The sequence below is a fragment of the Tympanuchus pallidicinctus genome, unplaced genomic scaffold, assembly GCF_026119805.1.
Source record: "Tympanuchus pallidicinctus isolate F22 unplaced genomic scaffold, pur_lepc_1.0 scaffold179, whole genome shotgun sequence".
Taxonomy (NCBI): Eukaryota; Metazoa; Chordata; class Aves; order Galliformes; family Phasianidae; genus Tympanuchus; species Tympanuchus pallidicinctus.
In genome coordinates this window covers 26,954-54,813 of record NW_026294698.1, presented here as the reverse complement: position 1 = coordinate 54,813, position 27,860 = coordinate 26,954, and the positions used below count along the sequence as shown (strand labels likewise).

Below are 27,860 nucleotides of genomic sequence, written 5' to 3'. Positions count from 1 at the left end.
ATGGGGTCCCAGGGGTGCTATGGGGGGCTATGGGTTCCCAGGGGGGCTATGGGGGGGCTATGGGGTCCCAGGGGGGCTATGGGGGGCTACGGGGTCCCATGGGTGCTATGGGGGGCTATGGGGGTCCCAGGGGTGCTATGGGGGTGCTATGGGTCCCAGGGGTGCTCTGGGGGCTATGGGGGTCCCATGGGTGCTATGAGGGGGTTATGGGGGTCCCAGGGGTGCTATGGGGGGGCTATGGGATCCCAGGGGGGCTATGGGGTCCCAGGGATGCTATGGGGGGCTATGGGATCCCAGGGGGGCTATGGGGTCCCAGGGGTGCTATGGGGGGCTATGGGGGTCCCATGGGTGCTATGAGGGGGTTATGGGGGTCCCCAGGGGTGCTATGGGGGGGCTATGGGATCCAGGGGGGCTATGGGGTCCCAGGGGTGCTATGGGGGGCTATGGGGTCCCAGGGGTGCTATGGGGGGCTATGGGGGTCCCATGGGTGCTATGAGGGGGTTATGGGGGGTCCCAGGGGTGCTATGGGGGGCTATGGGGTCCCAGGGGGGCCATGGGGGGGTTATGGGAGTCCAGGGTGCTATGAGGGGGTTATGGGGGTCCCAGGGGTGCTATGGGGGGGCTATGGGGTCCCAGGGGGGCCATGGGGGGGTTATGGGGGTCCCAGGGGGGCTATGGGGGGCTATGGGGTCCCAGGGTGCTATGGGGGGGCTATGGGGGTCCCAGGGGGGCTATGGGGGGGCTATGGGGTCCCATGGGGGCTATGGGGGGCTATGGGGTCCCAGGGCGGCTATGGGGTCCCATGGGGGCTATGGGGGGCTATGGGGGTCCCATGGGGGCTATGGGGGGCTATGGGGTCCCAGGGGGCCATGGGGGGGTTATGGGGTCCCATGGGTGCTATGGGGGGGCTACGGGGTCCCATGGGTGCTATGGGGGACTATGGGGTCCCAGGGGGGGGCTATGGGGGGGTTATGGGGGGTCCCAGGGGTGCTACGGGAGTCCCAGGGGTGCTATGGGGTCCCAGGGGTGCTATGGGGGGGGCTATGGGATCCCAGGGGGGCTATGGGGTCCCATGGGTGCTATGGGGGGGCTATGGGGGTCCCATGGGGGGCTACGGGGTCCCATGGGTGCTATGGGGGGCTATGGGGGTCCCATGGGTGCTATGGGGGGCTATGGGGTCCCGGGGGCTCTGACCCGGCTCGGGGGGCTCCTTGTGGACGTGGCCGTCGTCGATGGCGCCGATGCCGCCGCTGAACATGATGGGCTTCACCCACTCGCGGCGCTGCCCCCCCGGCAGCACCAGGCGAAGGAACGCGCAAAGCCTGCGGGAACCGCGGCACCCAATGGCACCCGAGGGCGCCCAGGGGAAACACAGTGGCACCCAAGGGCACCCAAGGGCAATCAGTGGTACCGCAATGGCACCCAAGGGCACCCAAGGGCACCCAATGGTACCACAATGGCACCCAATGGCACCCAAGGGCACCCAACGGCAATCAGTGGTACCGCAATGGCACCCAAGGGCACCCAACGGCAATCAGTGGTACCACAATGGCACCCAAGGGCACCCAACGGCAATCGGTGGTACCACAATGGCACCCAAGGGCACCCAATGGTACCACAATGGCACCCAAGGGCACCCAACGGCAATCAGTGGTACCACAATGGCACCCAAGGGCACCCAATGGTACCACAATGGCACCCAAGGGCACCCAACGGCAATCAGTGGTACCACAATGGCACCCAAGGCACCCAATGGTACCACAATGGCACCAAGGGCACCCAACGGCAATCAGTGGTACCACAATGGCACCCAAGGGCACCCAATGGTACCACAATGGCACCCAAGGGCACCCAACGGCAATCGGTGGTACCGCAACGGCACCCAAGGGAGACCAAGGGCACCCAATGGTACCACAATTGGCACCCAAGGGCACCAACGGCAATCGGTGGTACCGCAATGGCACCCAAGGGAGACCAAAGGCACCCAATGGTACCACAATGGCACCCAAGGGCACCCAATGGTACCACAATGGCACCCAAGGGTGCCCAACAGCAATCGGTGGTACCGCAACGGCACCCAAGGGCACCCAACGGCAACCAACAGTAGCAAAATGGCACCCAAGGGTGACCAGGGGAAACACAGTGGCACCCAAGGGCAGCCAACAGCAATCAGTGGTACCGCCATGGCACCCAAGGGAGACCAAGGGCAGCAATGGTACCGCAATGGCACCCAAGGGTACCCTATGGTACCACAAGGGCACCCAAGGGCAACCAAGGGCAGCCAATGGCACCAATGGCACCCAATGGCACCCAGTGGTACCACAGTGGCACCCAAGGGCGACCAAGGGCACTCATAGGGTCACCCAATGGCACCCAATGGCACCCAAGGGCACCCAAGGGCACCATAATGGCACCCAAGGGCGACCAAGGGCACTCATAGGGTCACCCAATGGCACCCAAGGGCACCCAATGGCACCCAAGGGCACCCTATGGTACCACAATGGCACCCAAGGGCACCCAAGGGCACCCCCATGGCACCACAATGGCACCCAATGGCACCCTATGGCACCACAATGGCACCCCAATGGCACCCAATGGGGTCCCATATTGGGGTCTCCCCCTCCCCATCAATGACCCCAAAAGTCCTATAGGGTCCCATATCGGGGTCTCCCCCCCTCCCCCCAATCCCCCTAATAGAGCCGACCCCAAGTCCTATAGGGTCCCATATTGGGGTCTCTCCCCTCCCCCATAATGCCCCCAATCCCCCTAATAGGGCCGACCCCAAAATCCTATAGGGTCCCATATTGGGGGTCTCCTCCCTCCCCATCAATGACCTCAAATCCCCCTAATAGGGCCGACCCCAAAAGTGCTATGGGGTCCCATATCGGGGTCTCTCCCCTCCCCATCAATGACCCCAAAAGTCCCTATAAGGTCCCATATCGGGGTTCTCCTCCTCCTCCCCCATAACGACCCCAAATATCCCTAATAGGGCCGACCCCAACTGCCCCTAATAGGGCCGACCCCACAAGTCCTATGGGGTCCCCCACATTGGGGTCTCCCCCCTCCCCCAGAATAACCCAAATCCCCCTAATAGGGCCAACCCCAAATGTCCCTATAGGGTCCCATATCGGGTCTCCCCCCTCCCCCATAATGACCCCAAATCCCCCTAATAGGGGCCGACCCCACAAGTCCTATAGGGTCCCCCACATTGGGGTCTCCCCCCTCCCCCAGAATAACCCCAAATGTCCCTAATAGGGCCGACCCCAAAAGTCTTATAGGGTCCCATATTGGGGTCTCCCCCCTCCCCATCATTGACCCCAAAAGTCCCTATAGGGTCCCATATCGGGGTCTCCCCCCTCCCCCCAACTGCCCCTAATAGGGCCGACCCCAAGTCCTATAGGGTCCCATACTGGGGTCTCCTCCCTCCCCATCAATGACCTCAAATCCCCCTAATAGGGCCGACCCCAAAAGTCCTATGGGGTCCCATATCGGGGTCTCTCCCCTCCCCATCAATGACCCCAAAAGTCCCTATAAGGGTCCCATATCGGGGTCTCCTCCTCCTCCCCCATAACGACCCCAAATATCCCTAATAGGGCCGACCTCAACTGCCCCTAATAGGGCCGACCCCACAAGTCCTATGGGGTCCCCCACATTGGGGTCTCCCCCCTCCCCCAGAATAACCCCAAATCCCCCCTAATAGGGCCAACCTCAAATGTCCCTATAGGGTCCCATATCAGGGTCTCCCCCTCCTCCCCCATAATGCCCCCCACCCCCCCAATAGGGCCGACCCCACAAGTCCTATAGGGTTCCATAATGGGGTCTCCCCCCCCCCCCATCAATGACCCCACAAGTCCTATAGGGTCCCATATCGGGGTCTCCCCCCTCCCCCCAACTGCCCCTAATAGGGCCGACCCCAAAAGTCCCTATAGGGTCCCATATTGGGGTCTCTCCCCTCCCCCCAACTGCCCCTAATAGGGCCGACCCCAAATCCTATAGGGTCTCCCACACTGAGTCTCCCCCCTCCCCCATGATGACCCCAAATGTCCCTAACAGGGCCGACCCCACAAGTCCTATAGGGTCCCATATCGGGGGTCTCCCCTCTCCCCCCAATCCCCCTAATAGGGCCGACCCCAAAAGTCCTATAGGGTCCCATATCGGGGTCTCCTCCTCCTCCCCCACGACCCCAAATCCCCCTAATAGAGCCGACCCACAAGTCCTATAGGGTCCCATATTGGGGTCTCCCCCTCCCCTTCAATGCCCCCAATCCCCCCAATAGGGCCGACCCCAAATCCTATAGGGTCCCATATCGGGGTCTCCCCACCCTCCCCATAACGCCCCCAATCCCCCCAATAGGGCCGACCCCCAAATCCTATAGGGTCCCACATTGGGATCTCCCCCTCCTCCCCCATAACGCCCCCAATCCCCCTAATAGGGCCGACCCCAAATCCTATAGGGTCCCATATTGGGGTCTCCCCCCTCCCCCAACTGCCCCTAATAGGGCTGACCCCAAAAGTCCTATAGGGTCCCATAATGGGGTCTCCCTCCTCCCCCCAACTGCCCCTAATAGGGCCGACCCCAAATCCTATAGGGTCTCCCACACTGGGGTCTCCCCCCTCCCCCCATAATGCCCCCAATCCCCCCAATAGGGCCTGACCCCAAATCCTATAGGGTCCCATATCGGGGTCTCCCCACCCTCCCCCATAACGCCCCCAATCCCCCCAATAGGGCCGACCCCAATCCTATAGGGTCCCACATTGGGGTCTCCCCCTCCTCCCCCATAATGCCCCCAATCCCCTAATAGGGCCGACCCCAAATCCTATAGGGTCCCATATTGGGGTCTCCCCCCTCCCCTTCAATGACCCCACAAGTCCCTATAGGGTCCCATATCGGGGTCTCCCCCCCCCTCCCCCATAACGCCCCCAATCCCCCTAATAGGGCTGACCCCAAATCCTATAGGGTCCCATATCGGGGTCTCCCCCCCCTCCCCCATAACGCCCCCAATCCCCCCAATAGGGCCGACCCCACAAGTCCTATAGGGTCCCACATTGGGGTCTCACCTGCCACCACGGGCTCCCCGAATTTGTTCCCGTAGTCGCTGGCCCCATTGCTGGCCCCGATGGCGACTTCTATGGGGCGGGCGAAGGATTTGGGGTACGGCAGGGAGGCGTCCTCCCAGGGCAAGGGGTACCCTATAAAGGGGGGGTATGGGGGGGTTATGGGGTTGTGGGGTCCCAAAGGGATTGAGGGGGTCCCAAAGGGGTTTATGGGGTTACAAAGGGATTGAGGGGGTCCCAAAGGGATTTATAGGGTCCTAAAGGGGAGATGGGGGTCCTAAAGGGATTTATGGGGTCCCAAAGGGATTTATGGGGGTCCCAAGTGGAATTATGGGGTCCTAAAAGGATTTATAGGGTCCCAAAGGGATTTATGGGGTCCTAAAGGGATTGAGGGGGTCCTAAAGGGATTTGGGGTGGTCCTAAATGGATTCATGGGGTCCCAAAGGGATTTGGGGTGGTCCCAAAGGGATTTATGGGGTCTCAAAGGGATTTATGGGGTCCTAAAGGGTTTATGTGGTCCTAAAGGGATTTATGGGGTGCCAAAGGGATTTATGGGGTCCCAAAGGGAATTATGGGGTCCTAAAGGAATTTATGGGATTCCAAAGGGATTTATGGGGTCCTAAAAGGATTTAGGGGGACCCCATTTGGGTCATTTGGGGCGGGCGAAGGATTTGGGGTACGGCAGGGAGGCGTCCTCCCAGGGTAAGGGGTACCCTATAAAGGGGGGGTATGGGGGGGTTATGGGGTTGTGGGGTCCCAAAGGGATTGAAGGGGTCCTAAAGGGGTTTGTGGGGTTACAAAGGGATTTATGGGGTCCTAAAGGGATTTATGGGGTCCCAAAGGGATTTTGGGGTGGTCCTAAAGGGATTTATGGGGTCCTAAAGGGATTTATGGGATCCCAAAGGGATTTATGGGGTCCCAAAGGGATTGAGGGGGTCCCAAAGGGATTTATAGGGTCCTAAAGGGATTTATGGGGTTACAAAGGGATTTATGGGGTCCCAAAGGATTTATGGGGTGCTAAAGGGGTTTATGGGGTCCTAAAAGGAATTTATGGGGTCCTAAAGGGGTTTATGGGGTACTAAAGGGATTGAGGGGGTCCCAAAGGGATTTGGGGTGGTCCTAAATGGATTCATGGGGTCCTAAAAGGAATTTATGGGGTCCCAAAGGATTTATGGGGTTACAAAGGGATTATGGGGTCCTAAAGGAGTTTGTGGGTTGCTGTTATGGTGTAGCTATGGGGCAGCTGTGGGGCAACTATAGGGCTGCTATGGGGCAGCTGTGGGGCCGTTAATGGAGTTGCTATGGGGCAGCTATGGGGCAGCTATGGGGCAGCTATGGGGTGGCTATGGGGCGGCTATGGGGCAGCTATGGGGCAGCTATGGGGTGGCTATGGGGCGGTTATGGGGCAGCTATGGGCGCTCTGGGCGCTATGGTTGCTACGCGCGCTCCGGCCGCTGCGCGGCGCTATGGGCGCTATGGGCGCTATGGGCGCTATGGTCGCTATGGGGTGCTATGGTCGCTATGGCCGCTCTGGCCGCTATGGGGCGCTATGGGCGCTCTGGCCGCTCTGGCCGCTCTGGCTGCTACGCGCGCTCTGGCCGCTGTGCGGCGCTATGGCCGCTATGGGGCGCTATGTGCCGCTCCGTGCCGCTATGGGGCGCTATGTGCCGCTCCGTGCCGCTATGGGGCGCTATGTGCCGCTCCGTGTCGCTAGGGGGCGCTATGGGTCGCTATGGTCGCTATGGCCGCTATGGGGCGCTATGTGCCGCTCCGTGCCGCTATGGGGCGCTATGTGCCGCTCCGTGCGCTAGGGGGCGCTATGGGTCGCTATGGCCGCTATGGGCGCTATGGGACGCTATGTGCCGCTCCATGCCGCTAGGGGGCGCTATGGGGTGCTATGGCCGCTATGGGCGCTATGGGGCGCTATATGCTGCTCCGTGCCGCTATGGGCGCTATGGGGTGCTATGGTCGCTATGGGCGCTACGGGGCGCTATGTGCCGCTCCGTGCCGCTAGGGGGCGCTATGTGCCGCTCCGTGCCGCTATGGGGCGCTATGGGGCGCTATGGGGCGCTATGTGCCGCTCTGTGCCGCTATGGGGCGCTATGGGGCGCTATGTGCCGCTCCGTGTCGCTAGGGGGCGCTATGGGGTGCTATGGTCGCTATGGCCGCTATGGGGTGCTATGGTCGCTATGGGCGCTATGGGGCGCTATGTGCCGCTCCGTGCCGCTAGGGGGCGCTATGGGGTGCTATGGCCGCTATGGCCGCTATGGGGTGCTATGGTCGCTATGGGGCGCTATGTGCCGCTCCGTGCCGCTAGGGGGCGCTATGGGTCGCTATGGCCGCTATGGGCGCTATGGGGCACTATGTGCCACTCCATGCCGCTAGGGGGCGCTATGGGGTGCTATGGCCGCTATGGCCGCTATGGGGTGCTATGGTCGCTATGGGGCGCTATGGGGCGCTATGTACCGCTCCGTGCCGCTCCGTGCCGCTAGGGGGCGCTATGGGGTGCTATGGGCGCTATGGGGCGCTATGGGCGCTATGGGGCGCTATGTGCCGCTCCGTGCCGCTCCGTGCCGCTAGGGGGCGCTATGGGTCGCTATGGTCGCTATGGGCGCTATGGGGCGCTATGTGCCGCTCCGTGCCGCTCCGTGCCGCTAGGGGGCGCTATGGGTCGATATGGTCGCTATGGTCGCTATGGGGCGCTATGTGCCGCTCCGTGCCGCTCCGTGCCGCTAGGGGGTGCTATGGGTCGCTATGGTCGCTATGGGCGCTATGGGGCGCTATGTGCCGCTCCGTGCCGCTAGGGGGCGCTATGTGCCGCTCCGTGCCGCTAGGGGGCGCTATGGGTCGCTATGGTCGCTATGGGCGCTATGGGGCGCTATGTGCCGCTCCGTGCCGCTCCGTGCCGCTAGGGGGCGCTATGGGGTGCTATGGCCGCTATGGCCGCTATGGGGCGCTATGTGCCGCTCCGTGTCGCTATGGGGCGCTATGTGCCGCTCCGTGCCGCTCCGTGCCGCTAGGGGGCGCTACGTCTCACCGGGCAGCAGCAGGCAGCCAAAGCTGTACCCCGCCGTTGCCGCCATGACGGCGCCGCCGCGCCCCGCGCTCTGCACGTCCCGAATGCGGCCGCCGGTTCCCGTGGTGGCGCCGCTGAACGGAGCCACGGCTGCGGTAATGAGCGCTAATTAGCGAGCGCCTTCATTAACCACCGCCACCCCTTCATTAACGGCCGCCACCCCTTAATTACCGACCGCCACCCCTTAATTACTGACCGCCAACCCTTAATTACTGACCACCAACCCTTAATTACTGACCACCAACCCTCAGTTACTGACCGCCACCCCTTAATTACTGACTGCCACCCCTTAATTACTGACCGCCACCCCTTAATTACTGACTGCCACCCCTTAATTACTGACCACCAACCCTTAATTACTGACTGCCACCCCTTAATTACTGACCACCAACCCTTAATTACTGACCACCAACCCTTAATTACTGACTGCTACCCCTTAATTACTGACCACCAACCCTTAATTACTGACCACCAACCCTTAATTACTGACTGCCCACAAGCCCCCATTTACCACCCAAAGCCCCCCTGATTACCACCCAAAGCCCCCTAATTAGTGCCCAAAGTCCCCTAATTAGTGCCCAAAGTCCCCTAATTAGCACCCAGAGCCCCCTAATTAGCGCCCACAGGCCCCTAATCAGCCCCCACAGCCCCCTAATTAGCGCCCACCCCCTCCCATTTACCACTCAAAGCGCCCCTAATTACCACCCAACCCCACCTAATTAGCCCTCAACACCCTTAATTAGTCCCTTAATTAGTCCCTCCCTAATTAGTGTTCCCCTAATTAACGCCATCAACCCCCCAAGTAGTGCCACAAGCCCCCATTTACCACCCAAAGCCCCCCTCAATTAGCACCCAAACCCCCTCATTAGCGCCTAATCCCCCTAATTAGCACCTCCCTAATTAGTGACCCCCCTCATTAGCCTCCACAACCCCACATTCAGCCGCCATAACCCCCCTCCTTTACTGCCCAAAGCCCCCAATTAGCCCCCAAACCCCCCCAATTACCACCCAACCCCACCTAATTAGCCCTCAACACCCTTAATTAGTCCCTCCCTAATTAGTGCTCCCCCTAATTAACACCCTCAACCCCACAAGCAGTGCCCACAAGCCCCCATTTACCGCCCAAAGCCCCCCTGATTACCACCCAAAGCCCCCAATTAGCACCGAAACCCCCTCATTAGCGCCCAATCCCCCTAATTAGCACCTCCCTAATTAGTGCTCCCCCTAATTAGCCCTCAACACCCTTAATTAGTCCCTCCCTACTTAGTGCTCCCCCTAATTAACACCCTCAACCCCACAAGCAGCGCCCACCCCCTCCCATTTACCGCCCAAAGCCCCCCTGATTACCACCCAAAGCCCCCCTCAATTAGCACCCAAATCCCCTCCTTAGCACCCAATCCCCCTAATTACCCCCCCCCCCCCGCTAATGACCCGCCCTCATTAATTAGCGCCCTCCTTAATTACCGGTGGGGAAGTTGTGGGTCTCGGCGGTGAGCAGGACGTGCCGGGTGCTGCTGAGCTGCCGCAGGGCGCTGGGCCGCGTGGGGTCCGAGGGGAGCAGGCAGGGAACCGAGGAGCCGCGGATGGCGCTGGGGGCACCCATGGGTGGGGGGGGGTGAGAATCCATAGGGGGGCACCCATGGGTGGGGGGGTGAGAGTCCATAGGGGGGCACCCATGGGTGGGGGGGTGGGGGGATGAGACTGCATGTAGGGGCACCCATGGGGTGGGGGGGGAGGGGCAGCCATGGGTGGGGGGGGAACAAGACTCCATATAGGGGCACCCATGGGTGGGGGGGGGGATGAGACTGCATGTAGGGGCACCCATGGGTGGGGGGGGGGAGAGTGCATAGGGGGGGCACCCATGGGTGGGGGGGGGGATGAGACTGCATGTAGGGGCACCCATGGGTGGGGGGGGGAGAGTCCATAGGGGGGGCACCCATGGGTGGGGGGGGGAAGAGTCCATAGGGGGGCACCCATGGGTGGGGGGGGGAGAGTCCATAGGGGAGCACCCATGGGTGGGGGGGGTGAGACTGCATGTAGGGGCACCCATGGGTGGGGGGGGGAGAATCCATAGGGGGGCACCCATGGGTGGGGGGGGGATGAGACTGCATGTAGGGGCACCCATGGGTGGGGGGGGGAGAGTCCATAGGGGGGCACCCATGGGTGGGGGGGGAAGAGTCCATAGGGGGGCACCCATGGGTGGGGGGGGGAATGAGACTGCCATGTAGGGGCACCCATGGGTGGGGGGGGGAGAATCCATAGGGGGGCACCCATGGGTGGGGGGGGGATGAGACTGCATGTAGGGGCACCCATGGGTGGGGGGGGAGAGTCCATAGGGGGGCACCCATGGGTGGGGGGGGGAAGAGTCCATAGGGGGGCACCCATGGGTGGGGGGGGGAATGAGACTGCATGTAGGGGCACCCATGGGTGGGGGGGGGGAGAATCCATAGGGGGGGCACCCATGGGTGGGGGGGGAGAGTCCATAGGGGGGCACCCATGGGTGGGGGGGGGGAGAGTCCATAGGGCGGCACCCATGGGTGGGGGGAGGGAACGAGACTAAATATAGGGGCACCCATGGGTGGGGGGGGGATGAGAATCCATACGGGGGCACCCATGGGAGGGGGGGGGGGGGTCGAGACTCCATAGAGGAACAGCCATGGGTGGGGCGGGGGGGGGGGGAAACCCATAGGTGAGGAGGGAGGAGGGACACCTGGGGGGGGGGGTCATCAGGGCACCCATGGGTGGGGGCACACATAGACACCCTATAGGGGCTCCCATGGAGGAAATGACCCTCCAGCCACCCATAGGGCCACCCATGGGTGCCCTGACCCTCCAGCCACCCATAGGGCCACCCATGGGTGCCCTGACCCTCCAGCCACCCATAGGGCCACCCATGGGTGCCCTGAACCTCCAGCCACCCATAGGGCCACCCATGGGTGCCCTGACCCTCCAGCCACCCATAGGGCCACCCATGGGTGCCCTGACCCTCCAGCCACCCCATAGGGCCACCCATGGGTGCCCTGACCCTCCAGCCACCCCATAGGGCCACCCATGGGTGCCCTGACCCTCCAGCCACCTCATAGGGCCACCCATGGGTGCCCTGACCCTCCAGCCACCCATAGGGCCACCCATGGGTGCCCTGACCCTCCAGCCACCCATAGGGCCACCCATGGGTGCCCTGACTCTCCAGCCACCCCATAGGGCCACCCATGGGTGCCCTGACCCTCCAGCCACCCATAGGGCCACCCATGGGTGCCCTGACCCTCCAGCCACCCATAGCGCCACCCATGGGTGCCCTGACCCTCCAGCCACCCATAGCGCCACCCATGGGTGCCCTGACCCTCCAGCCACCCATAGCGCCACCCATGGGTGCCCTGACCCTCCAGCCACCCATAGGGCCACCCACGGGTGCCCTGACCCTCCAGCCACCCCATAGGGCCACCCATGGGTGCTGTGCCCCTGCAGCCACCCCATAGGGCCACCCATGGGTGCCCTGATCCTCCAGCCACCCATAGGGCCACCCATGGGTGCCGTGACCCTACAAGCACCCCATAGAGCCACTCATGCCTTTGTCGACCCTGCAGCCACCCCATAGAGGCACCCATGGGTGCCCTGACCCTCCAGCCACTCCATAGGGCCACCCATGGGTGCCCTGACCCTCCAGCCACCCCATAGGGCCACCCATGGGTGCCCTGACCCTCCAGCCACCCCATAGGGCCACCCATGGGTGCCGTGACCCTACAAGCACCCTATAGAGTCACTCATGCCTTTGTCGACCATGCAGCCACCCCATAGGGCCACCCATGGGTGCCCTGATCCTCCAGCCACCCATAGGGCCACCCATGGGTGCCCTGACCCTCCAGCCACCCCATAGGGCCACCCATGGGTGCCCTGACCCTCCAGCCACCCCATAGGGCCACCCATGGGTGCCGTGACCCTACAAGCACCCTATAGAGTCACTCATGCCTTTGTCGACCATGCAGCCACCCCATAGGGCCACCCATGGGTGCCCTGATCCTCCAGCCACCCATAGGGCCACCCATGGGTGCCGTTGCCCCTGCTGCCACCCCATAGGGCCACCCATGGGTGCCGTGCCCCTGCTGCCCCCCTTGGGCACCTGCTGTTGTCGCAGAACTTGATGACGTTGTTGGCGTTGCTGCAGCGCTGTGTTCCCATGATGCTCTCAAACAGGGACTGCGGCTCCTCCTGCCCATCCACCACCAGGCGGCCTTGAAGAACCAATGGCGGCTGTGCTCAGCTGCGCGGGGGGGGGGGACGGCGGGGTCAGTGGGGGCATTGGGGGCAATGGGGGCATTGGGGGCAATGGGGGCATTGGGGTCAATGGGGGCATTGGGGTCAGCGGGGGGCATTGGGGTCAATGCGGGCATTGGGGTCAATGGGGGCACTGGGGTCAGTGGGGGCATTGGGGTCAATGGGGGCATCGGGGACATGGGGGTCAATGGGGGCATTGGGGTTAATGGGGGCATTGGGGGTCAGTGGGGTCAATGGGGGCATTGGGGTCATTGGGGTCAATGGGGGCATTGGGGCCAATGGGGGCAATGGGGTCAATGGGGGCAATGGGGACAATGGGGGCAATGGGGTCAATGGGGGCAATAGGGACAATGGGGGCAATGGGGTCAATGGGGGCATTGGGGTCAATGGGGGCAGTGGGGGCAATGGGGGCATTGGGGTCAGTGGGGTCAATGGGGGCATTGGGGTCAATGGGGACATTGGGGTCATGGGGTCATGGGGTCATGGGGTCAATAGGGGGAATGGGGTCATTGGGATCCATGGGGTCACTGGGGTCACTGGGGTCTCTCATTAATTGCGGTCACCTCATTAATTGCGGTCAGTCATTAATTAATTGCGGTCAGTCCTTCGTTGGGGGCAGTGATTGGGGTCACTGATGGGGTCACAGGGGCCACTCATTAATTGGGGCCACTCATTGATTGGGGCCACTCATTAATTGGGGCCATTCATTAATTGGGGCCACTCGTTGATTGCGGCCATTCATTGATTGGGGCCACTCATTAATTGGGACCACTCATTGATTGCGGGCGCTAATTAACGAGGGCGCTAATTAAGGAGCTCCGACCTGTTGGACTGCGCGATATCAAAGCACTCCACGCAGGTCGGATTCCTGCCGGCGCTGCAGAACAGCCGGCTGTAGAACTGCACGTCCCAGGGGTCCAAGGCCAGGCCTGCGGGGAGCCGCCCCACTGCTGCCCCACTGCTGCCCCACTGCTGCCCCACAGCTGCCCCACTGCTGCCCCACTGCTGCCCCCACTGCTGCCCCATAGATGCCCCACAGCTGCCCCACAGCTGCCCATAACCCCACTGCTGCCCCACTGCCGCCCCACTGCTGCCCCACTGCTGCCCCATAACCACACAGCTGCCCCATAGATGCCCCACTGCTGCCCCATAACCACACAGCTGCCCCACTGCTGCCCCACTGCTGCCCCACTGCTGCCCCACTGCTGCCCCACTGCTGCCCCATAACCACACAGCTGCCCCATAGATGCCCCACTGCTGCCCCATAACCACACAGCTGCCCCACTGCTGCCCCACTGCTGCCCCATAGATGCCCCACTGCTGCCCCTCTGCTGCCCCACTGCTGCCCCATAGATGCCCCACTGCTGCCCCACAGCTGCCCCACTGCTGCCCCATAGATGCCCCACAGCTGCCCCATAACCACACAGCTGCCCCATAGATGCCCCACTGCTGCCCCATAACCACACAGCTGCCCCACTGCTGCCCCATAGATGCCCCACTGCCGCCCCACTGCTGCCCCAATGCTGCCCCATAACCACACAGCTGCCCCACTGCCGCCCCATAGCTGCCCCACTGCTGCCCCACTGTGCCCCACACTGCGCCCCACTGCCGCCCCATAGCTGCCCCACTGCTGCCTCACAGCCACCCCACTGCTGCCCCAATGCTGCCCCATAGCTGCCCCATAACCACACAGCCGCCCCACTGCCGCCCCACTGCTGCCCCATAGCTGCCCCATAACCACACAGCCACCCCACTGCCGCCCCACAGCCGCCCCATAGCTGCCCCATAACCACACAGCCGCCCCACTGCCGCCCCACTGCCGCCCCACTGCTGCCCCATAACCCCACAGTCGTCCCACAGCTGCCCCACTACTGCCCCATAGATGCCCCATAATCCTACAGCCACCCCACTGCCGCCCCATAACCCCACTGCTGCCCCACTGCCGCCCCATAACCCCACTGCTGCCCCACTGCTGCCCCACTGCCTCCCCACTGCCACCCCCACAGCAGCCCAATAACCCCAAAGCTGCCCCACTGCCGCCCCATATCCCCACAGCCACCCCACTGCCACCCCATAATCCCACTGCCGCCCCACTGCCGCCCCATAACCACCCCATAACCCCACAGCTGCCCCATAACCCCATAATCCCATACCCACCCCACAATTCCACAAGCCCATATCCCCCCCATAACCCCATATCCACCCTACACCCACCCCATAACCCCACAACCCCATATGGCCCCCCAACCCCACAACCCCATACCCACCCCATACCCACCCCACAACTCCATATCCACCCCATAACTCCATACCCACCCCATACCCACCCCACAACCCCATACCCACCCCATATCCCCCCCCCAAACTCCCAACCCCATATCCACCCCACATCCCCCCCATACCCACCCCATAAATCCATACCCACCCCATAACCCCATACCCACCCCACAACCCCATACCCACCCCATAACCCCATACCCCCCCCAGCCCCACACGCCCCCACCCATCTCCCTGTCCACCCACCCCACAACCCCATACCCACCCCATACCCACCCCATACCCACCCCATAACTCCATACTCCCCCCATACCCACCCCATATCCCCCCCATACCCACCCCATAACTCCATACCCACCCCATAACTCCATACCCACCCCATACCCCCCCCATACCCACCCCACAACCCCATACCCACCCCACAACCCCATACCCACCCCACATCCCCCCCATACCCACCCCATACCCACCCCATAACTCCATACCCACCCCATACCCACCCCACAACCCCATACCCACCCCATAACTCCATACCCACCCCATAACCCCATACCCCCCCCAGCCCCACACCCCCCCTACCCATCTCCCTGTCCGCCCACCCCACAACCCCATACCCACCCCATACCCACCCCATAACTCCATACCCACCCCATAACTCCATACCCACCCCATACCCACCCCATAACTCCATACCCACCCCATAACCCCATACCCCCCCCCAGCCCCACACCCCCCCCACCCATCTCCCTGTCCGCCTACCCCACAACCCCATACCCACCCCATAACTCCATACCCACCCCATAACTCCATACCCACCCCATAACCCCATACCCACCCCATAACTCCATACCCACCCCATACCCACCCCATAACTCCATATCCACCCCATAACTCCATACCCACCCCATACCCACCCCATAACCCCATACCCCCCCCCAGCCCCACACCCCCCCACCCATCTCCCTGTCCGCCTACCCCACAACCCCATACCCACCCCACAACCCCATACCCACCCCATAACTCCATACCCACCCCATAACTCCATACCCACCCCATAACCCCATACCCACCCCATACCCACCCCATAACTCCATATCCACCCCATAACTCCATACCCACCCCATACCCACCCCATAACCCCATACCCACCCCATAACTCCATACCCACCCCATAACTCCATACCCACCCCATAACCCCATACCCACCCCATACCCACCCCATAACTCCATATCCACCCCATAACTCCATACCCACCCCATACCCACCCCATAACCCCATACCCACCCCACAACCCCATACCCACCCCATAACCCCATACCCCCCCCCAGCCCCACACCCCCCCCTACCCATCTCCCTGTCCGCCCTCTCCAGCTCCCGGCTGCCGCCCCCCAGGACGTCGATGCAGGTTATGGGGCGCTGCTTTACGGGGACCCCGAAGGAGCGCAGCGCTGTGGGGTACGGCTGCTCCGTCATGGGGTCCCCCAGCACCCGCAGCAGCCGCCCCTCCTCCACCGCCGGGGGGGGACCCGAAAACTGGGGGAGGAAAAGAAGGGGGGGGGGGAGGGGGGGTCAATGCCACCGACCCCAAATGTTCCCCCTGCTGACCCCATAAAGCTCCGCTCACCCCAAAGGGCCCCATTGACCCCAATGGACCCCATTGACCCCAATGGCCCCCATGGATCCCATTGACCCCAATGGCCCCCAATGGCCCCATTGATCCCATTGACCCCAATGGCCCCCATTGATCCCATTGACCCCAATGGCCTCCAATGGCCCCATGGATCCCATTGACCCCGTTCATCCCAAAGGCCCCCATTGACCCCAATGGCCCCATGGATCCCATTGACCCCAATGGCCCCCAATGGCCCCAACAGACCCCAATGGCCCCGCTGACCCCAATGGCCCCATTGACCCCAATGGCCCCATTGATCCCACTGACCCCAATAGACCCCAAATGGCCCCCATTGATCCCATTGACCCCAATGGCCCCCAATGGCCCCGCTGACCCCAATGGCCCCATTGACCCCAATGGCCCCCATGGATCCCATTGACCCCAATGGCCCCCAATGGCCCCATGGATCCCATTGACCCCAAATGGCCCCATTGATCCCACTGACCCCAATGGCCCCCAATGGCCCCATTGATCCCATTGACCCCAATGGCCCCCAATGGCCCCATTGATCCCATTGACCCCAATGGCCCCGCTGACCCCAATGGCCCCATTGATCCCATTGACCCCAATAGATCCCAAACAGCCCCCATTGATCCCATTGACCCCAATAGACCCCAAACGGCCCCCATTGATCCCATTGACCCCAATAGACCCCAAATGGCCTCATGGATCCCATTGACCCCAATAGACCCCAAATGGCCCCCATTGACCCCAATGGCCCCCATGGATCCCATTGACCCCAATGGCCCCCAATGGCCCCATGGATCCCATTGACCCCAAATGGCCCCATTGATCCCACTGACCCCAATGGCCCCCAATGGCCCCATTGATCCCATTGACCCCAATGGCCCCCAATGACCCCATGGATCCCATTGACCCCAATGGCCCCCAATGACCCCATTGATCCCATTGACCCCAATGGCCCCGTTGATGCCAATGGCCCCCATGGACCCCAATAGACCCCAAATGGCCCCGTTGATCCCATTGACTCCAATGGCCCCATTGACCCCACTGACCCCATTGACCCCCATGTCCCCATTGACTCCCATGTCCCCACTGACCCCAATGTCCCCAATGCCCCCTATGTCCCTGCTGTCCCCCATGACCCCATTGACCCCCATCACCCCATTGACCCCCATGTCCCCACTGACCCCCATGTCCCCATTGACCCCCATGTCCCCACTGACCCCCATGTCCCCACTGACCCCCATGACCCCACTGACCCCCATGTCCCCACTGACCCCCATGACCCCACTGACCCCCATGTCCCCATTGACCCCCATCACCCCACTGACCCCCATGTCCCCACTGACCCCCATGTCCCCACTGACCCCCATGTCCCCATTGACGCCCATGACCCCATTGACGCCCATGTCCCCATTGACGCCCATGTCCCCATTGACGCCCATGTCCCCATTGACCCCACTGACCCCATTGACCCCCATGTCCCCATTGACGCCCATCACCCCACTGACCCCCATGTCCCCATTGACCCCCATGTCCCCATTGACGCCCATGTCCCCATTGACCCCAATGACCCCATTGACCCCCCATGTCCCCATTGACGCCCATGACCCCATTGACCCCCATGTCCCCATTGACGCCCATCACCCCACTGACCCCCATGTCCCCATTGACCCCCATGTCCCCACTGACCCCAATGTCCCCAATGGCCCCTATGTCCCTGCTGTCCCCCATCACCCCCATTGACCCCCATGACCCCACTGACCCCCATGTCCCCACTGACCCCCATGACCCCATTGACCCCCATGACCCTATTGACCCCAATGTCCCCATTGACCCCAATGCCCCCATTGACCCCCATGTCCCCACTGACCCCCATGTCCCCATTGACCCCCATGTCCCCAACGCCCCCATTGTCCCCCCCCCGTCCCCAAGCCGCCACCTCCATCAGCAGCCTCCTGGACAGCTCCACCCGTGAGATGCGGCGCAGGCCGGCAGCGTGGCACAGCGACACGGCGTTGGTGGAGGCGGGCGTCGAGAAGTTCAGCCTGCAGCACCCAGGGGGCCCCATAGCACCCATGGGACCCCATAGCACCCAGGGGACCCCATAGCACCCATGGGACCCCATAGCACCCATGGGACCCCAGTGAGCACCCATGGGACCCCATAGAACCCATAGGAACCCATAGCGCCCATGGGACCCCAGTGAGCACCCATAGGAACCCATAGCACCCATAGGAACCCATAGCACCCATGGGACCCCAGTGAGCACCCATAGGAACCCATAGCACCCATAGGAACCCATAGCGCCCATGGGACCCCAGTGAGCACCCATAGGAACCCATAGCACCCATAGGAACCCATAGCACCCATGGGACCCCATAGCACCCATAGGAACCCATAGCACCCATAGGAACCCATAGCGCCCATGGGACCCCAGTGAGCACCCATAGGAACCCATAGCACCCATAGGAACCCATAGCGCCCATGGGACCCCAGTGAGCACCCATAGGAACCCATAGCACCCATAGGAACCCATAGCACCCATGGGACCCCAGTGAGCACCCATAGGAACCCATAGCACCCATAGGAACCCATAGCGCCCATGGGACCCCAGTGAGCACCCATAGGAACCCATAGCACCCATAGGAACCCATAGCACCCATGGGACCCCAGTGAGCACCCATAGGAACCCAGTGAGCACCCATAGCACCCATGGGACCCCATAGCACCCATAGGAACCCATAGCACCCATGGGACCCCATAGCACCCATAGGACCCCAGTGAGCACCCATAGCACCCATGGGACCCCATAGCACCCATAGGAACCCATAGCGCCCATGGGACCCCCATAGCACCCATAGGACCCCAGTGAGTGCCCATAGCGCCCATGGGACTCCAATGAGCACCTATAGGAACCCATAGCACCCATGGGACCCCAATGAGCACCCATGGGACCCCATAGCACCCATGGGACCCCAATGAGCACCCATAGGACCCCATAGCACCCATGGGACCCCAGTGAGCACCCATAGGACCCCATAGCACCCATGGGACCCCAGTGAGCACCCATGGAACCCCATAGCACCCATGGGACCCCAGTGAGCACCCATGGGACCCCAGTGAGTGCCCATAGTGCCCTACGGAGCCCCCATGAGACCCATGGGACCCCACAGTGCCCTGTCACCCTCCCAAGACCCCCCAAAATCCCCCATAACCCCCCCCCAGGACCCCATAAGCCCCCAGGTCCCCCCCATAACCCCCCCATTGCCCCACAAGGACCCCCTGAAGACCCCCATAAGTCCCCCATTTCCCCCCCCCCGTGTCCCATAACCCCCCCCCGGACCCCAAAACCCCCAAACCCCCCCAGGACCCCCATAACCTCCCCATATCCCCCCCCTCCGTACCCCAGAACCCCCCCCAGTACCTCATAAGGACCCCCCCCAGCACCCCCAAAACCCTGATACCCCCCCAAGACCCCCATAATCCCCCCCAGACCCCCTGGCCCCCCCCAAGACCCCCAGAACCCCCCCAGGACCCCCATAACTTCCCCCAGGACCCCCATAAAGATCCCCCCAATACTCCCAAAACCCCATAACCCCCCCCCCAGGACCCCCATAATCCCCCCCCAAGATCCCCATAACCCCCCCAGGACCCCATAACCCCCCCATAGTCCCCCCCCCAGACCCCCCTACCCCCCCCCAGGACCCCTTGTTACCCCATAAGGACCCCCCTAAGACCCCCAGAACCCCCCCCAAAACTCCCATTACCCCCAGAACCCCCCCAGGACCCCCAGAACCCCCCCCAGTGCCCCATAAAGACCCCCCTAGGACCCCATAAAGACCCCCCTAGGACCCCATAACCCCCCCTTACGTCCCCCCAGACCCCCTTACCCCCCCCAGGACCCCCCATAACCCCCTCAGAGCCCCCTCGAAGACCCCCAAACCCCCCCAGGACCCCCATAACCCCCCCCAGTACCCCATAAAGAGCCCCCCCCAGGACCCCCAAAACCCCCCATAACCCCCCCAAGACCCCCAGAACCCCCCCAGTACCCCATAAAGACCCCCCTAGGACCCCATAACCCCCCCTCACGCCCCTCCCGGACCCCCTTACCCCCCCCCAGGACCCCCCAGAACCCCCCCAGAACCCCCCGTTACCCCATAAGGACCCCCCTAAGACCCCCAGAACCCCCCCAGGACCCCTCGAACCCCCCCCAGTACCCCATAAAGAGCCCCCCCCAGTACCCCCAAAACCCCCATACCCCCCCCAGGACCCCCATAACCCCCCATAGCCCCCCCCAGGATCTCATAACCCCCCCATAACCTCCCCCCAGACCCCCATAACCCCCCCAGAGCCCCCTCAAATACCCCCATAACCCCCCGTTACCCCATAAGGACCCCGTAAGACCCCCAGAACCCCCCCAGGACCCCCCATAACCCCCCCAGAGCCCCCTCAAAGACCCCCAGAACCCCCCCCAGAACCCCCCGTTACCCCATAAGGGCCGCCCTAAGACCCCCATAACCCCTCCAGGACCCCCATAACCCCCCCCAGTACCCCATAAAGAGCCCCCCCCAGGACCCCCAAAACCCCCATACCCCCCCCAAGACCCCCAGAACCCCCCCCAGGACCCCCATAACCCCCCATAGCCCCCCCCAGGATCTCATAACCCCCCCATAACCTCCCCCCAGACCCCCATAACCCCCCCAGACCCCCCTGTTACCCCATAAGGACCCCCCCAAGACCCCCAGAACCCCCCCAGGACCCCCCGTTACCCCATAAGGACCCCCCTAAGACCCCCAGAACCCCCCCAGGACCCCCATAACCCCCTCAGAGCCCCCTCGAAGATCCCCAGAACCCCCCCATAACCCCCCCGTTACCCCATAAGGACCCCCCTAAGACCCCCACAACCCCCCCAGGACCCCCATAGCCCCCCCCAGTACCCCATAAAGAGCCCCCCCCCAGTACCCCCAAAACCCCCATACCCCCCCCAGGACCCCCATAACCCCCCATAGCCCCCCCCAGGATCTCATAACCCCCCCATAACCTCCCCCCAGACCCCCATAACCCCCCCAGAGCCCCCCCAGGACCCCCCGTTACCCCATAAGGACCCCCCTAAGACCCCCCCCCGTCCCCCCCCCCCCATTTCCCCATACCTGGGCCCAATCTCCAGCAGCAGCTGATGGGGTTGGGGGCTCAGGAAGCTCTGGGGGGCCACGTCCCCCCCCCTCCTCAAAGGGGTCCCCAAAAAGCCAATGCAGGATCTTCGTCTCCTCGGGGCTGGGGGGGGCATCGCCTGCAGACCCCCAACGTTTCAGACCCCCCCGCCCCCCCTCACCCCCCCCCTCAAATTGTCCAGACCCCCCCCCCCATCCATCCCCACATCCAACAGACTCCCCATGACCCCCCCATTCCCCCCCATAGCCCCCCCCATGACTCCCCATAGCCCCCCAAGCCCCCCACGACCCCCCCATTCCACCCCATAGCCCCCCCCGACTCCCCATAGCCCCCCATGACCCCCCCATAGCCCCCCCCATGACTCTCCATAGCCCCCCAAGCCCCCCATAGTCACCCCCATAGCCCCCCCCCAACCCCCCCACGACTCCCCTACCCCCCCATTGCCCCCCATTCCCCCCAGAATCCCCCCCAATCCCCCCTGTAGCCCCCTCCCAACCCCCCCACGACCCCCCCAACCCCCCCATAGCCCCTCTCCCCCCCCCACAGCCCCCCACGACCCCCCCAACCCCCTTTCCCCCCCAAATCCCCCCCCGTACCCCCCATAGCCCCCCCACAGCCCCCCCCATTTCCCCCCCCCGTACCCCTCCATCACTCCCATAGCCCCCCTTCAACCCTCTCTCCCTCCCCATAGCCCCCCACGACCCCCCCAATCCCCCCCCTTAGCCCCCCCCCAACCCCCCATGGCCCCCCTACCCCCCCATAACCGCCCAACAGCCCCCCCCCAATTCCCCCCCTTGTACCCCCCATAGCCCCCCATAACCCTCCCACAGCCCCCCCCATATCCCCCCCCCCATACCCCCCCATAGCCCCCCCACAGCCCCCCCCCCAAATCCCCCCATGACCCCCCCTACCGCCCCATAGCCCCCCACGACCTCCCCCATTCCCCCCTTTAGCCCCCCCCCAAATCCCTCCCCATACCCCCCCTACCCCCCCATAACCCCCTCACAGCCCTCCCCCAATCCCCCCCTGTACCCCCCCTACCCCCCATAACCCCCCCCAAACCCCCCCCCGTACCCCCCCTACCCCCCCATAACCCCCCCACAGCCCCCCCCCCAATCCCCCCCCGTACCCCCCCTACCCCCTCATAACCCCCCCCAAATCCCTCCCCATACCCCCCCATAACCCCCCCCCACCCCCCCATAACCCCCCCACAGCCCCCCCCCAATCCCCCCCGTACCCCCCCTACCCCCCATAGCCCCCCCACAGCCCCCCCCCATATCCCCCCCCATACCCCCCCTACCCCCCATAGCCCCCCATAGCCCCCCACAGCCCCCCCCCAATTCCCCCCCCCATAGCCCCCCATAACCCCCCCCAAACCCCCCCCCGTACCCCCCCTACCCCCGCATAAACCCCCCCCACAGCCCCCCCCATATCCCCCCCCGTACCCCCCCCATCCCCCCATAACCCCCCCCAAATCCCCCCCCCATACCCCCCCCACAGCCCCCCCCCCAATCCCCCCCCGTACCCCCCCTACCCCCTCATAACCCCCCCAAATCCCTCCCCATACCCCCCCATAACCCCCCCACAGCCCCCCCCCCACCCCCCCATAACCCCCCCACAGCCCCCCCCCAATCCCCCCCGTACCCCCCCTACCCCCCCATAACCCCCCCACAGCCCCCCCCATATCCCCCCCCCATACCCCCCCTACCCCCCATAACCCCCCCACAGCCCCCCCCATTCCCCCCTCTTAGCCCCCCCCAACCCCCCATGGCCCCCCCTACCCCCCCCATAACCCTCCCAAATCGCCCCCCCAAATCCCCCCCCGTACCCCCCCATAGCCCCCCATAGCCGCCCAACAGCCACCCCCAATTCCCCCCCCCATAGCCCCCCATAACCCCCCCACAGCCCCCCCCCAATTCCCCCCCCCATCCCCCATAACCCCCCCACAGCCCCCCCCCAAATCCCTCCCCATAGCCCCCCATAACCCCCCCACAGCCCCCCCTCGTACCCTCCCATAGCCCCCCATAACCCCCCCCCATACCCCCCCCCACCCCCCCATAACCCCCCCCATAACCCCCCCACAGCCCCCTCCCAATTCCCCCCCCATCCCCCCCCCCAATTCCCCCCCCCCAACCCCCCATAGCCCCCCACAGCCCCCCCCATATCCCCCCCCCTACCCCCCCACTCCACGTTGTAGCACAGCTCCACGGTCAGCGCCTTCAGCCCAGGCGCCACGGCCTTCAGGGCCCTCAGGGGGGGTCGCCCCCCCAGCCCCCCCTCCATCAACCCCCCCCCGGCGCAGGGGGGGTCAGCGGCTTCTTCTTCTTCTTTCCCCCCCCCCCCGGATTTGGGGGGGTCGCTTTCATCCCCCTCCCATAATTTGGCGGGGGGCCCCGGCCTGACGTAGAAATGGAGGATCTGCATTTCTGGGGGGGGGGGGGAGAAAACATGAAGGACCCCCCCGACCCTTATGGACCCCCCATCAATACAGACCCCCCCCCAAAATATATCCTTCCTTTTCCCCCCCCCCCCAGGACCCCAATGACCCCCAATGACCCCCAATGACCCTTATGGACCCCCCCCATAAATATGGACCCCCCCCCAAAATATATCCTTCCTTTCCCCCCCCCCCCAGGACCCCAATGACCCCCAATGACCCCCAATGACCCCCCCATAAATATGGACCCCCCCCCAAAATATATCCTTCCTTTCCCCCCCCCAGGACCCCAATGACCCCCAATGACCCCCCCCCATAAATATGGACCCCCCCCAAAATATATCCTTCCTTTCCCCCCCCCCCCCAGGACCCCAATGACCCCCAATGACCCCCCCCCATAAATATGGACCCCCCCCCAAAATATATCCTTCCCTTCTCCCCCCCCCCCCCCCCAGGACCCCAATGACCCCCAATGACCCTTATGGACCCCCCCCATAAATATGGACCCCCCCCCAAAATATATCCTTCCCTTCTCCCCCCCCCCCCCCAGGACCCCAATGACCCCCAATGACCCTTATGGACCCCCCCCATAAATATGGACCCCCCCCAAAATATATCCTTCCTTTCCCCCCCCCCAGGACTCCAATGACCCCCAATGACCCCCTCCATAAATATGGACCCCCCCCCCAAATACAGGACCCCCAATTCCCCCCCCCCCCTCCAATAATCCCCACTGTTCCCCCCCCCCCCTCGACCCCAATAACCCTCAGGGACCCCTCCCATAAATATGGACCCCCCCCCAAAATATATCCTTCCCCCCCCAGGACCCGAATGACCCCCAATGACCCTTATGGACCCCCCCCATAAATATGGACCCCCTCCCAAAATATATCCTTCCTTTCCCCCCCCCCAAGGACCCCAATGATCCCCAATGACCCCCCCATAAATATGGACCCCCCCCCCAAAATATAGGACCCCCAATTCCCCCCCCCCTCCAAAAATCCCCACTGTTCCCCCCCCCCCCTCGACCCCAATGACCCTTATGGACCCCCCCCATAAATATGGACCCCCCCCCAAAATATATCCTTCCCTCCCCCCCCCCAGCACCCCAATGACCCCCAATGACCCCCCCCATAAATATGGACCCCCCCCAAAATAGAGGACCTCTAATTCCACCCCCCCCCCCCCAAATCTACCCTCAAAACCCCACTGTTCCCCCCCCCCCCCAAACCCCAATGACCCCCAATGACCCTTATGGACCCCCCCCCATAAATATGACCCCCCCCCCAACCCCCAATTCTTCCCCCCCCCCCCCAAAATCTACCCTCAAAATCCCACTGTTCCAAAACCCCCCAGACCCAAAACCCCCCAGACCCAATTGACCTCAATTGACCCCCCCAGACCCCCCCAGTCCCAAAACCCCCCCCAGACCCCATTGACCCCAACAGACCCCCCCGGGCCCCCCCAGACCCCATTGACCCCCCCCAAGTCCCACTCACCCCAAACCCCACTGATCCCATGGAGCCCCCAGACCCCATTAACCCCAACTGACCCCCCCTGCCCCCCCCAGACCCCATTGACCCCAATTGACCCCCCCAGACCCCCCCAGTCCCAAAACCCCCTCCAGACCCCCCAGACCCAATTGACCCCAACAGACCCCCCTGGGCCCCCCCAGCCCCCATTAACCCCAACTGACCCCCCCAGACCCCATTGACCCCCCCAGACCCAAATGCCCACTCACCTCCCAGACCCCCCACACCCCATTAACCCCAATGACCCCCCAGACCCCCCCAGTCCCAAAACCCCACTGATCCCCCAGACCCCATTGACCCCAACTGACCCCCCAGACCCCATTAATACCAATTGACCCCCCCAGATCCTCCCAGTCCCCCCAAAACCCCACTGACCCCCCAGACCCCACTGACCCCAACTGACCCCCCCAGACCCCATTGACCCCAATTGAGCCCCCCATGTCCCACTGACCCCCTCCCAGACACCATGGACCCCCCCAGACCCCATAGTCCCCCCATACTGACCCCCCCTGCCCCCCCAGACCCCATTGACCCCAACCGACCCCCCCTGCCCCCCATAGACCCCATTGACCCCAACTGACCCCCCCTGCCCTCCCCAGACCCCATTGACCCCCCCCCAGCCCCAAAATCCCATTGGCCGCATGGATCCCCCCCCCCCCAATTGACCCCATAGCCCCCCCGTCCCCCTCCCCCAAGACCCAAATCCCCACTCACCCCCCAGCCCCCCCCAGACCCCATTGACCCCCCCAGAGCCCCCAAGCCCCATTAACCCCAATTGACCCCCCAGACCCCCTCAGTCCCAAAACCCTCCACTGACCCCCCAGACCCCATTGACCCCAACTGACCCCCCAGACCCCATTAATACCAATTGACCCCCCCAGATCCTCCCAGTCCCCCCAAAACCCCACTGACCCCCCAGGCCCCACTGACCCCAACTGACCCCCCCAGACCCCATTGACCCCAATTGAGCCCCCCATGTCCCACTGACCCCCTCCCAGACACCATGGACCCCCCCAGACCCCACAGTCCCCCCATACTGACCCCTCCAGCCCCCCCAGACCCCATTGACCCCAACTGACCCCCCCTGCCCTCCCCAGACCCCATTGACCCCAACTGACCCCCCCCAGCCCCAAAATCCCATTGGCCGCATGGATCCCCCCCCCCCCCCCAATTGAGTCCATAGCCCCCCCGTCCCCCCCCCCCAGGACCCAAATCCCCACTCACCCCCCAGCCCCCCCCAGACCCAATTGACCCCCCCAGAGCCCCCAAGCCCCATTAACCCCAATTGACCCCCCAGACCCCCCCAGTCCCAAAACCCCCCACTGATCCCCCAGGCCCCATTGACTCCAACTGACCCCCCCTGCCCCCCCCCAGACCCCACTGACCCCCCACTGACCCCCCCAAGTCCCACTCACCCCAAACCCCACTGATCCCATGGAGCCCCCAGACCCCATTGACCCCCCAGCCCCAAAACCCCACTGACCCCCCAGACCCCATTGACCCCAACTGACCCCCCCAGACCCCATTGACCCCAATTGACCCCCCCCCAGTCCCCAAACCCCCCACTGACCCCCCAGACCCCCCCAGACCCAATTGACCCCAACTGACACCCCCCAAGTCCCACTGACCCCAAACCCCACTGATCCCATGGAGCCCCCAGACCCCATTGACCCCAATTGACCCCCCCAGTCTCAAAACCCCCCCCAGACCTCCCAGACCCAATTGACCCCAACAGACCCCCCTGGGCCCCCCCAGCCCCCATTGACCCCAATTGACCCCCCAGACCCCCCCAGTCCCAAAACCCCACTGACCCCCCAGGCCCCATTGACTCCAACTGACCCCCCCTGCCCCCCCCCAGACCCCACTGACCCCCCATTGACCCCCCCTAAGTCCCACTCACCCCAAACCCCACTGATCCCATGGAGCCCCCAGACCCCATTGACCCCCCAGCCCCAAAACCCCACTGACCCCCCAGACCCAATTGACCCCAACTGACCCCCCAGACCCCATTGACCCCAATTGACCCCCCCCAGTCCCCAAACCCCCCACTGACCCCCCAGACCCCCCCAGACCCAATTGACCCCAACTGACCCCCCCGGGGCCTCCCAGACCCCATTGACCACAACTGACCCCCCCCCCCAAGTCCCACTGACCCCAAACCCCACTGATCCCATGGAGCCCCCAGACCCCATTGACCCCAATTGACCCCCCCAGTCCCAACCCCCCCCCCCAGATCCCCCAGACCCAATTGAACCCAACAGACCCCCCCCGGGCCCCCCCAGACCCCACTGACCCCAATTGACACCCCCAGCCCCAAATCCCCACTGACCCCCCCCACCAGACCCCATTGACCTCAACTGACCCCCCCAGACCCCCAACCCCCCATTGACCCCCCAGACC

General features: G+C 63.7%; 1 protein-coding gene and 2 long non-coding RNA genes across 4 annotated transcripts; 1 reads left to right on the top strand and 2 right to left on the bottom strand.

The window, feature by feature from the left end:
* Positions 1 to 1,185: 1,185 nt before the first annotated feature.
* PFAS (phosphoribosylformylglycinamidine synthase) lies at positions 1,186 to 12,355 on the bottom strand. Its single transcript, XM_052679403.1, has 5 exons — positions 12,248 to 12,355; positions 9,595 to 9,719; positions 8,092 to 8,220; positions 5,058 to 5,189; positions 1,186 to 1,322 (listed from the first exon to the last, which is right to left on the bottom strand). The coding sequence occupies exons 1-5, from the start codon at positions 12,304 to 12,306 to the stop codon at positions 1,267 to 1,269; spliced, it is 501 nt and encodes a 166-aa protein (XP_052535363.1). The 5' UTR covers positions 12,307 to 12,355; the 3' UTR covers positions 1,186 to 1,266.
* Positions 5,383 to 6,096, top strand: LOC128078826 (uncharacterized). Its single transcript, XR_008205869.1, has 3 exons — positions 5,383 to 5,467; positions 5,826 to 5,906; positions 6,009 to 6,096. It is a non-coding gene; the product is annotated as an uncharacterized LOC128078826 (long non-coding RNA).
* LOC128078825 (uncharacterized) lies at positions 10,849 to 12,158 on the bottom strand. Of its 2 annotated transcripts, none has more exons than XR_008205867.1 (3): positions 11,560 to 12,158; positions 11,039 to 11,206; positions 10,849 to 10,999 (listed from the first exon to the last, which is right to left on the bottom strand). It is a non-coding gene; the product is annotated as an uncharacterized LOC128078825 (long non-coding RNA). The 2 variants fall into 2 exon arrangements; XR_008205868.1 differs by having other exon boundaries at positions 11,719 to 12,158.
* Positions 12,356 to 27,860: the final 15,505 nt, after the last annotated feature.

Excerpts from the sequence above, each read along its gene's own strand:
- PFAS (XM_052679403.1), bottom strand. The coding sequence starts at position 12,306 with ATGGGAACACAGCGCTGCAGCAACGCCAACAACGTCATCAAGTTCTGC. Across the intron at positions 9,720-12,247 it reads AAGTTCTGCGACAACAGCAG|CGCCATCCGCGGCTCCTCGG; the intron begins GTGCCCAAGGGG and ends GGGTGCCCCCAG. Across the intron at positions 1,323-5,057 it reads CGGGGAGCCCGTGGTGGCAG|GCTTTGCGCGTTCCTTCGCC; the intron begins GTGAGACCCCAA and ends CGGTTCCCGCAG.